The 12,181-nt window shown below is 43.9% G+C and overlaps 1 protein-coding gene across 2 annotated transcripts in view; it reads left to right on the top strand.

Moving 5' to 3' along the window:
* The window catches only part of EVC (EvC ciliary complex subunit 1), a 113,340-nt gene that overhangs the window by 68,408 nt on the left and 32,751 nt on the right, over nt 1-12,181 (top strand). For both annotated transcript variants that reach the window (XM_054484765.2, XM_054484764.2), the window contains exons 13-14: nt 7,993-8,102; nt 11,226-11,436. In XM_054484765.2, the coding sequence (XP_054340740.1) occupies nt 7,993-8,102; nt 11,226-11,436 (321 nt within the window). The remainder of the gene's footprint in view (nt 1-7,992; nt 8,103-11,225; nt 11,437-12,181) is intronic.

Here is a 12,181-nt window from a genome sequence, read left to right as displayed (position 1 = left end):
TTCTAGTTCATTCAGTCCTCTGTCAGTGGCATCCGGTTGCCCTGTCGTAGGTGACTTGTCTGTCTCCTGCATTTGGCTATGAGTTCCTTGAGGATGGCAACCCTGATTTTCATCTTGACACCGCCTATTCAAAGCCCAGTGGCTGCAATATGGTAAATGTCAGGAAAACTTGTTGCATTTCCAGCAACAATAATGCAGCTTTGGAAATGATTACAGTGTTGCCTTTGCCATGTATTCTTCTAAGTGATCTAAATGAAGCTGAATTCATCCAATTCATTCCAAATCCTGGGCCGCAGACCAATTCATTTACAGTCTTTGGGGAGGGAGGAGGACCTGGGCCTCAGTGTCTTAGAAACCAGGTGAGCCTAATGGGCCTCTGAAGTGGACTCACTGAATGTAGGGGCCTTTTAGAGACCGCTGTGGTTTTGCAGCCAGGCGCCTAACCTCAGGAGCCTAAGACATGGGTTTGAGCCAGAGCAGACACGTTAATGGGCTGTGTGAATTTAGCCAGTGAGCTGACCTCTTGCAACTCTGTGATTTTACACAACTTGCTAAAAATACCTCAGAACTCCAGCTTCTCTGTGAAAACTAAGGGTCACAATATCCAAATGATTGCATTGAGATAATGCAAGTTAAGACCTTTTGCACAATATCTATCGAATCATTTAATGGTATTGACAGTGAAGGAATCCAGAATTTCATTTCTGACAAAACACCTATGATTCATCTAAAACTCTCTGGTTAGGAGTCTTAAGTTATTTTAGGCAAATAGTAGACTATGCACAGCTCTGTTTTTAATGTTTGTTTACTTTGTGAGCATATGATTGTGAATTTTTCTTGGCATGTGGGGAAGGTTTCTGGCTGAGTTTTGCATGCAGGAAGCAAGCAGGAGAGTTAATGACCTCATTAACTCATTATATAAGTATGACCCAAGCCTGTTTTCTCAAGGTGTCTATGTCATACTTAATTTACTGGTTACTTAACTGCCTTAAATTAACACATGATAGCCAGGCGCAGTGGCTCACGCCTATAATCTCAGCACTTTGGGAGGCCAAGGCGGGCGGATTATGAGGTCAGCAGATCGAGACCATCCTGGCTAACATGATGAAACCCCATCTCTACTAAAAATACAAAAATTAGCCAAGTGTGGTGACAGGTGCCTGTAGTCCCAGCTACTCGGGAGGCTGAGGCAGGAGAATGGCATGAACCCGGGAGGCAGAGCTTGCAGTGAGCCAAGATCACGCCACTGAACTCCAGCCTGGGTGACAGAGCGAGACTCCGTCTCAAAAAAAAAAAAAAAAAAAAAAATTAATACACGATAGTTAGAGATCCACCTGCCATATTTCCTCATTGATGAAAAAAAAGAGAAATGAGCTGTCGTTCAGATGAATATTAGTTATGAGAAGAAAAGCACCAGCAAAGCTATTCATGGAAAATCAAAAACACATCGACTACAAATTGCCTTTCCCACATTGTTTTCTATCCAAAAAGACAGTGGGTTGTTTCATATCCCGTTGCTCAGGGAAGTTGTTAAAAATTATGGAATTTGTGAATTACGCCATTGGAACAGGTTGTAGAATGATGTTTCTCAAAATTTAATCTGCTCTAATGCAGATTTCTGCTCCCAGTCCCCTTGCGGTAGGCAGCTATAATGTCCCTTCAAAGAGACCCACATCCTAATCCCTAAAACTTGTGAATATGTCTGGTTACAAGGCAAAAAGGACTTTGCAAATGTGATTAAGCAAAGGATCGTGAGATGGGGATATTCTCCGGATGATCTGGCTGGGCCCCATGTCATCACAAGGGTCCTTATAAGTGAAAAAGGAGCAGCAGTGCCAGAGTGAGGAGTGAGAAAGACTCTGCAGCCATTGCTGGACTTGATGACGGAGGAAGGGGCTGTGAGCTTGGGAATGTAAGTGCCCTCTAGGAACTGGAAAAGGCAAGAAAATGGATTCTGCTCCAGACCCTTGGGGAGGAGTGCAGACCTGCCAACCCTCATTTCAGGCTTCCGATCTCCAGAAGTGTAAGGTAATAAGTGTTGTTTTAAGCCAACAAATTTGTAATAAAGTGTTATAGCAGCCACAGGAAACTAACACACCAGTGAGTAGGAGTGGGGCAGGGAATGTGGCAGTTGGTGCACTCCTTAGCATAACAGTAAAGAACACCAGTGCTAGAGGCAGTCTTTCTGAGTTTGAATCCTGGCTCCCCACCTCACGCTCCTCTCCGTCTCTCTCTGTACCCCACTCCAGGTGGTTTTCATCATTTCATCACCAAGTCTGCTCTCCTCTGTGCCGAGCTTTCCGGCCTCCTCTTACTGGACACAGTGGTGGTGTTTGGCCAAGTTGGTCTCTTCCCTCCTCCTTGAAACACCCGCTTGACTTTCTTGCTTCTCCCAGCTCACTTCTTTCTCCTTCTCAGTCTCCTTTGCTGGCCCCTTCCCAGCTCCTTAATTTCTGAACACTGGAGAGCCTTGGGGTGCAGTCTCCAGTCCTCTTCTTTATCTACATGCACTGTCTCAGTGATCCCATCCAGTCACACACCATCTGTATTAGTTTTCTAATGCTGCGTAACAAGTAACCCCCAAACTAGAAGCTTAAAACAACATGCACTTATTGTCTCACAATTTCTGTGGGTCAGGGGTCCAGGCACAGTTTAACTGGGCCCTTTGTTCAGGGCCTCTCACAAGGCCACATCCAATCCCTGGGCTGGGGCTGGAGTCTCATCTGAAGGCTTGACTGGAGAAGAGTCACTTCTGTGCTCACTCACATGGCTGTTGTCAGGAGTCAGTTCCTCAAGCATCGCTGGACTGAGAGCCAGCGGCTTCCAAATTTATAAGCTCAGCTCAGGATCATTCCTGAACTCAGATCTACATGAAGTCTCCATTTAGATGATTGATAGACATGAGAAATTGGTGTGTCAAAAACAGCTGTTGCTCTCCCTGCCAACCTGCCTTACCCACAGCCTTCCTCCATTTTTCTGCTAAATTGGGGCAAAAACCTTGGGGTCATCCTTGACTCCTGTTTCTTTTACACCCTACATCGGTTGACAAGAAATCCCATTGGTTTTGCCTTCAGTCTAATCCTGAATATGACCACTATTCAGCACCTCTCCTCTTAGCACCCTGGTCAAAACCACTCTTGTCTGGGTTACTGCAACAGCTGACCAACTGCTCTACCTCCATTCTCAACCCCCAGCCAGAGTGATACTTTTAAGACAAGCTTGTCCAACCCACAGGCTGCATGCAGCCCCAACACAAATTCGTAAACTTTCTTAAAACATCATGAGATTTTTTTGCATCTGTTTTAGCTCATGAGCTATCGTTCGTGTTAGTGCATTCTATGTGTGGCCCAAGTCAGTTCTTCTTCCAGTGTGGCCCAGGGAAGTCAAAACATTGGACATCCCTGTTTTAAGACATCCTATATGCCACTAGTTTTTAGGATACATATTTAAAAATATTTTAACATCCCTGAAATCAAGATACATTTTAATTTAATTGGCAGTGACTTTTCTCTGTTAGTGATACCGGAAATAATTGGGCATCTTACAGTCATCAGCACAATAGATTTGATAGGGAACACTAAGTCACATCGTGTTGCTTCTCTGCAGAACCCCCAATGGCTTCTCATTTCACACAGCATAAAAGCCAGAGTCCTTGCCACACTCTGCAGAGCCCACCATGTCAGGTCCTGGCTGCCCTCTGACCGCACCTGCATGCTGCCCCCAGCCCCACTGGTTCTTTGCACTCCTCTGGCTTTCCGGGCACGCTCCTGCCTCATGCCATCCTGCTCCGGGTCTTTGGTCCATGTCACCTTCACAGCGAGGCCTACTCTGACCATGCTGTTTAAAACTGCAATGCCCCCCATACCCCCAGCACTCCAGTGTTTGCCTCAGGAGTTGATTGTAGAGTCCACCCCACCTAAAAACCCTCCCTGTTTCTAGGAGGACACTAACAAACTTTCAGCACATACTAGGCATCAATCAGTAGCTCTTTCCCTTTCTCCCCATAATACATGAGAGTTTGAAACAAAGAGTAAAACTTACTTGAGGCCACAAAATGACCTGGTAGCAATGACCAGCACTCTAGCCTGAGGAAACACTTCTTCTGAATGTAAGCATTTACAAGCCTGCATTTGATAATGCTGAAGAGGTTTGTGTAACAGCTGCAGGCACCATCTGGTCCAGAGATCTTGACCTTATCGATCATCATCGAATCCTGTTGCTAGTTTAAGCTGCGTTCTCAAAACACATAGCAAAGACCCCTATATACTTTAGTGGCAATGCAGACTCACCTTTCAAAGAATCAACACTGGCCAAGCATGGTGGCTCATGCCTGTAATCCCAGCACTTTGGGAGGCCGAGGCAGATAGATCACCTGAGATTGAGAGTTCGAGACCAGCCTGGCCAACATAGCAAAACCCCATCTCTACTAAAAATACAAAGATGAGTTGGGCGTGGTGGCATGCACCAGTAATCCCAGCTACTTGGGAGGCTGAGGCAGGAGAATCGCTTGAACTCAGGAAGCGGAGGTTGCAGCGAGCTGAGATCATAGCACCTCACTCCAGCCTGGGCAACAGTGAGACTCCATCTCAAAAAAAAAAAAAAAAAAAAAGATGACTGTGCAGAATTTTCTAGAATGTTTCTCACAAGAGGAGTCAGAGATGGGATTTAATGAAATATTTCGGATAGCACAGTGTAGTTTTGTGAGAGTTAAGTGCAAGTGTTATGAATCACAGCGTCCACCAGAACTGAAGTCTAGGCTGCAAGTGCTTCTGTCCAGGTCTCTGTGTTTAATCTGCATTCCAAATGCAGCATGCGCCATCTCCAGGATGCCAGAGGTAGAGCCTTTTACAAAGCCATGGAAAAGGGACGGACTCTCACCTTAAGGATGGAGTCCTTGGTTGTAGCATGGTCTTGCTGAGTTAGGTGCATTTGGTGATATGAGATCGTCAGGGAGGAGCATGGTGGATTTAGAAAATATTTGAGCTTTGGAGACAGAAAGATGTAGATTTCAGTTCCTGCCCCACTGTTTATTAGCTTTGTGACCTTGGGCATCATTAGAATGTGCTTATAATGTGTGTTCTTTTAAAAACAGAGGAGATTAATAGCCCTAAAAACAAGGCACTATGAAACAAGATAAGACACTGAAAAAATATACTTTATGAATGAAAATTATAGTAATGAGGCTGGGAGTGGTAGCTCACGCCTGTAATCTCAGCACTTTGGGAGGCCAAGGCAGATGGATCACTTGAGGTCAGGAGTTCAAGACCAGCCTGTCCAACATGGTGAAACCCTGTCTCTACTAAAAATACAAAACATTAACTGGGCATGGTGGCGGGTGCCTGTAATCCCAGCTACTTGAGAGGCTGAGGCAGGAGAATCGCTTGAACCCAGGAGGCGAAGCTTGCAGTGAGCCGAGATCTCACAGGAGATCACTTAGCCTGGGCAACAGAGCAAGACTCCATCTCAAAAGGAAAATTATAGTAATGAAAACAGAAATGGAATTGGATTAGTTAATAGAATAGCAGATTAAATTGTGGCTAAAGAAACAATGTGCGAATTAGAAGATAAATGCAAGAAGGTGGTCCCAGAACACAGCTCAGAGATCTAAAGAGATGGAAAATATGGAAGAAGAGACATGGAGAATAGGATGACAAAATCCTATAGGAGTAGAACATATCTAATTCTGTTGAAATAAAATAGGCAATTTTTAAAACAGTAAATGAGAACAGAGGTAGTGAGGGAAATAAGAAATAATACTGGGCAAAGGAACATTGATGATTCAAACAATGAACTGAGGAGTTTAGAAATGAGCAGTTTAGATGAAGAGTTTAGAAAACAGCGCAGAACCAAAATAATGAAGAGCAGTATCCAAGAAGGCAGAGAGAACACTGGAATCCTATTTCTCCTTCTAGTCTGGGGGAGGGCAGAAATATTAACTTTATATTTACAAATTAAATATACAATTTAAAAACTGAAGAGTAATCACGTGGGAGAGAACAGCCCCTCCCATCCAGGAGCCAGCCTGTTACTCGCAGCTGGGCCTGGGTGTTCTCCTATTGAACAACCAACCACCGAGCATCCACATGATGAGGCCCCTCTGTTACATGAAAGATGGAGCCAAAAATGAGACTACCCTGCCACCATACCTGAACACAGACCAAACGTGAACATTGTCCAACTCCCCACCCCTGAAATGCCCAGACACCCCATCCTGGCTGAGCCAAGCCTGGCTTCATTAAGCCCTCCCCAAATCACCTCCCACAGCCCGCACCTGGGCCTTTCTAACCCCTCTACACGTTCTCCCTTGCTACATCAAGTGATAACCCAATCTGTTCAGCCTTAGGGGAGCTTAGGGGAGCTCTGATGGCCTTTGCAGTGCATTGACAGAGTAAAATAACTAAGCAGAATATGTCACTTCCAAGGTAGAGAAAAAAGTATCCCAAAATGCAGGTTAGAGACCTAAAAAATGATGAATCCAATAAAAGAGAAAAACAAGTTGGGAAGAATGCACATTTCATAATACCTAGAAAACACAAGATTAGATGGTGGGAAATAAGTCCAAGCATCCCATTAGTCACAATAAATACTAGCAGATTCATTCGGATTGCTAAAAAACACATTTCCTAATCTAGCTATGTGGCATTACAGGAGACACAGCTAGATCATCAAAAGTTAGAAAGTCAAGGGAAGGAAAACAATATCCCAGGCAAATATCCACCAAAAGAAAGTGCATGATACTAATATCTGACAAATTATACTTTAGGCAGAAAACATTTTTTAGGGATAATAAATGAGTCATTACATAGTGTAAGAGGAATATACAACAATTTAGCCACAAAACACATGAAGCAAAATTGGACAGACTTGAAAGACGAACAAATTGAAACCATGATGGAAGATTGTAATACCCCATCTCACAAAAAAATAACAGATCGATCAGACCATAAGTCAGGCCATGAAAAATTCTGTTCTGAACAGCACAGTCAATTAGCATGAGCAGATGCTCCTACATCGAATGTTATGCACCATATTTATGGATAATATGAATGTCTCTATTGAAAAGCCAAAAGGATCTACAAACTGTCACAACTATGAAGATTGCTCTGAAATGTCACCACATACAAAATCAGTATCCCAAACCAGTAGATTGCCTCCATACCAGCAACACCCAGTGATAAAGAAAGATCATCTCCAGAATCAAAGCCACAAGCTACCTAAAAATAAGTTGACCAATATGTATAAGAGCTTAAGGGAGACGTTTATAGAATGTCATTGAAGGCATGAAGAAAAATGAGAGAAATGGCATGTTTTGGGGTGGAAAACTCAGTTTTCCAAAGATGGCGATTCTCTTCAAATTGATCTGTAAAATCAACCCAATTATGAGAAAATTCCCAAGAGTCTTTTTTCCCCTAAACTTGACCAGCTGATCCTAAAAGTCATGTGAAAGGAAAAGCAACCAAGAATACCTAAGGCAGCTTTGAACAAGAGGATAAGGTAGGACCTACCCTCGCTGCATTGATGTTTAATTGCTAAACGTTAGCAAGCATGGTGTTGGTGCAGAAATAAACAGACCAATAGAACAAAATACAGAAGCTGGGACAAGATGTGTGTGTATATGTTAATTATACAAGACAAATTGGCATTAGAGGAAAGCCAGAAAAAAATAAATTATTTAATAAACATTGTTGGGACAATTAGTTATCCATTTATCCAGAGAAAATTAGATCCCTTCCTCACTCCACAGAAAATAAATTTTAGATACTTCAATTTAGAGTATTTAAAATTTTCCTATTTGCGTTTTTCCTAAATGCAAATAGGAAAGATTTTAAGGTTTTAGAAGAAAATACAAGAGAAAACGTTAATGAAATTGGGGCATAGAGCGATTTAAAAAAGAAACACACACACACAAGAAACAAAATGCACAATCCGAGCAAGCAGGATTGTTGAAGTGAGTAACCACATACCTGCTCTGTCCCTCTGTCCTGAGTTCAGGTGTGGATGGAGGAGTGTGCGCTGTCCAGCGTGCTGCAGACACACCTGCGGGAGGACCACAAGGGCACCATCCGTGGCGTCTTGGGCCGACTGGGCGGCCTCACTGAAGAGTGAGTACAGCTCCCTGAAGGCCCAGGGCTTTGTGTCCTGCATGATGCTCCGTCCTCATCTGTACAGTGGGCACACTGACTGCCCCTCGGCTTCCTTTGAATGTAAATGACTTAACATTTCTTAGCCTCAATTTCCTTATCTATAAAATGGGCTAATGATATCTATTTCATAGAGTTGTCTGTCATAGGAACTTTTTTAAACAGCTTTTTTCAGGTATAGTTTACATACATTTATTTTACGAGTACAATTCAATGATTTTTAGTAAATTTTACAGAGTTCTACCCCATCACCACAATCCAAATTTAGAACATTTCCATCACCCCAAAAATTGCTACAACGCAATTGTAAAAAGATCTCTTGTGTCCAATTGCAGCCACTCCCCAATTTATTATCAGTTTTTATATTCATTTTTCACATTTTTGCTATAACTGTTAGTGCAATATGGTCTTTCCAATTTGCTGGAAAGTATTTTTTTCCTTCTTTCATATGTATATATATATATATATTTTTTTTTTTTCTTTTTTCTTGAGACAGAATCTCGCTCTGTCGCCCAGGCTAGAGTCCAGTGGTGCAATCTCGGCTCACTGCAACCTCCCTCCACCTCCCGGGTTCAAGTGATTGTCCAGCTTCAGCCTCCCGAGTAGCTGGGATTACAGGTGCCCGCCATCATGCCTGGCTAATTTTTGTAGAGATGGGGTTTCACCATGTTGGCCAGGCTGGTCTCAAACTCCTAACCTCAAATGATCCACCCACCTCAGCCTTCCAAAGTGCTAGGATTACAGACGTGAGCCACCATGCCCAGCCGAGAAAAAAATTTTTGATATAGCTATTTTTTAGTTTTATTTTTCAACTTTAATTTTAGATTCAGAGGGCACATGTGCAGGTTTGTTACAAAGGTATATTGCATGATGCTGAGGATTGGGGTACAGCTCCCATCACCCAGGTAGTGGACGCAGCACCCCATAGGTAGTTTTTTAACCCTTACCCCCCTCTTGTAGTTCCCATTGTCTGTTGTTCCCATCCTTATATCTATGTGTGCCCAATGTTTAGCTCCCGCCTATAAGTGAGAACATGCAGTATTTGGTTTTCTGTGTCTGCATTAGTTTCCTTAGGATAATGGCCTCCAGCTGCATCCATGTTACTGCAAATAACATGATTTCATTATTTTTTATGACTGCATAGTATTCCATGGTGTATATGTACCACATTTTCTTTATCCAATCCACCATTGATGAGCACCTAGGTTGATTCCGTGTCTTTGCTATCGTGAATAGCACTGCAGTGAACATATAAGTGCATGTGTCTTTATGGTAGAATTTATTTTCAATTTATTTTCCTTCGGGATCAATATAACTATTTTTTAGTTGCCCAGCCCTTTGCAGAAAACAAATTGTGTATACCATCAAGAAGCAGGTGTCTAGCTATGGAATTGGATAATACAGGGGAAACATCAGAAGAGGATGGAGGCCGGGTGTGGTGGCTCATGTCTGTAATCCCAGCACTTTGGGAGGCTGAGGTGGGCAGATCGCCTGAGCTCAGGAGTTCAAGACCACCCTGGGCAACATGGTGAAACCCTGTCTCTACTAAAATACAAAAAATTAGCTGGGCGTGGTGCCGGGTGCCTGTAATCCCAGCTACTTGGGAGACTGAGTTACGAGAACTGCTTGAGCCCCGGGGGCAGAGGTTGCAGTGAGCTGAGATCGCACCATTACACTCCAGCCTGGGCTACAGAGTGAGACTCCGTCTCAAAAACAAATAAACAAACAAGAGGATGGAAACATAAGTAGGCTTGGACCAGGGACACCTAGTGAGCCATACTGAGGACAACAGAGAGCGATTGGGGAATTTGTCTAGCCTGAAAACCTGTGTCTTTTAATTGCATTAATGTTTAGTCCATTTATGTTTAATGTAAATCCTCATGCTGATATATATTTGGGTTTTCATATCAGTTTATGAAAATTCTCAGATATTTTCTCTTTAGATCTTCCCCTGCCCATTCTCACCCTCCTCTCTTTCTGGGACTCCAGTGACAGGATTTATGAGGCTTTTCCACTTTATCCCATATGTCTCTTACATGCTACTCTGTATTTTTGATTATTTTCTTCTCTGTGGTTCAGCATGGATATTTTCCTTTGAGGTATCTTCCAGCCACTCTCTCTTCAGCCATATTTTATCAGGTGCTAAGCCCATCTCCTGAGTCGTTCATGTCAGTTATTGTGTTTTCAGTTCTAGGATGTCCATTTGATTCCTTGTATAGTTTATAGTTATCTGCTGAAATTCTTCATCTTATCATTTAATTTCTGGAACGTATTAATCATAATTAGTGTAAAGGTCATGTCTGACTATTCTGTTTTCTGATATCTCGTGGGTATGTTTCTATTGTCTGTTTTTCTCTTTATTTTTAGTTAATTCTCATCTATTTGCATGTCTGGGTGTTTTTATTGGATGATGACCACTAAGCGTGAAAAATTGTAGAGATAATTTAAGACTTCAAATGATATGATCTTCTTCCAGAGAGGATTTATGTTACTTCTAGCAGGAATTTTGGATAGTGGGAGATTCACTCCACCCGTGTTGGAATTTAGCTGATTCTGAATTAGGTCTTAGTGGGAAATGGCTTTTATTCCTAGGATGAAGGCACCCACCAAAAAGCCTGGAGTGTTTGCCAGCCTCTTGGCAGCTGACTGTCAGACCTCTGTTCACCTCTCAGCCTCTCAGCAGACACCTCAAGTTATACAACCAAATGTTGAACCTCTCTGGCAGGCTGAGGTTTTTTACATGAATCACTGAAATAGGAACTCAATTAGCTCAAGATTTCAGCTTTGGATGTGCTGATTTAGAGTCATGCCATTAATTCTAGTGGCTGCATACCATAGGCTGCTGTACACATGCATTGGACAGCCAGGCAGGATGTGATGAGGTTAAAAAGATTAATAGACAAGCAGATGGCGGCGTGGTGCCCAGGGAGCACCCATGCCTAAGAGGATGGCAGCAGAGGGCGGTGATTCCAACCTGCTTCCTTTTGGAGGGGCTTCTTGTGGGCTGTGGCTGTTTGGGGAGCTTGTCACTGGCTTCGTGAAGCCAAGGGCATTGACCCCACCCCTCACCTGCTTTCCTCAAAGGTCCACGCGGTGTGTCCTGCAGGGGCATGACCTGCTGTTGCGCTCGGCCCTCCGGAGGCTGGCACTCCGCGGCAACACCCTGGCCACCCTGACGCAGATGCGGCTGTCGGGGAAGAAGCACCTCCTGCAGGAGCTGCGGGAACAGCGTGCACTGGAGCAGGGGTCCTCCCAGTGCCTGGACGAGCATCAGTGGCAGCTGCTCAGGGCCCTGGTAAGACCAGCATGGTGGCCCTACCCATTCCAGACAGATGGTGCCCCTGTAGCAGGCCCCAGCTTCCAGCAGGTTTGCCAGAACCCGAATCCTAACACCCCTGGTGCTGCAGGGTGGGGTATTTGTTCGCTGGGGCTGCCATAGCAAGGTCCCACAGACCGGGCGGCTTACACTGCACACATTTCCCTGCTCACCATCCTGGAGGCCAGAATTCTGAGATAAGGGTGTGGGCAGGGCCGCTTTGATTCTGAGACCGCCCTCCCTGGCTTGTAGATGACAGTCTTCAACCTGTGTCCTCCAGGTCCTTCTTCTTTGGGTGTCCCATCTCTTCTTATAAGGACACCAGGCATATTGGATCACGTTCCATGCTAATGACCTCACTTGACCTTAATCACCTCCTCAAAGTCACTATCCACTTACTGACCTCCCATTTTGAGGTACTTGGGGTCAGGGCTTCAACATATGAATTTTGAGAGGACACAATTTAACCATAACAAGTGGAGATAATGGAGCCCCCGTAGGGGCCACCCATGTACCAAAAGTTTTTAGTATCGCTGATATAATGAGAAATGTATACTGGAAAAACCATACGGAATCAGAGGGGGACAGGTGCAGTTGTCATTGGGGGTGTGGTAGAGAAGGCCTCTGTGGTCTCTTTGAAGTGTGATAACAGGTTGAAAGAAAGAAATAGTAAGTTGTAGAGCTGGGAGTTACACCTAGGTAGGCTGGCTCCAGGCCTCCTGCA

This window comes from Pongo pygmaeus, chromosome 3, assembly GCF_028885625.2.
Source record: "Pongo pygmaeus isolate AG05252 chromosome 3, NHGRI_mPonPyg2-v2.0_pri, whole genome shotgun sequence".
Lineage (NCBI taxonomy): Eukaryota > Metazoa > Chordata > Mammalia > Primates > Hominidae > Pongo > Pongo pygmaeus.
This window is presented reverse-complemented; position numbering and strand designations above follow the sequence as displayed.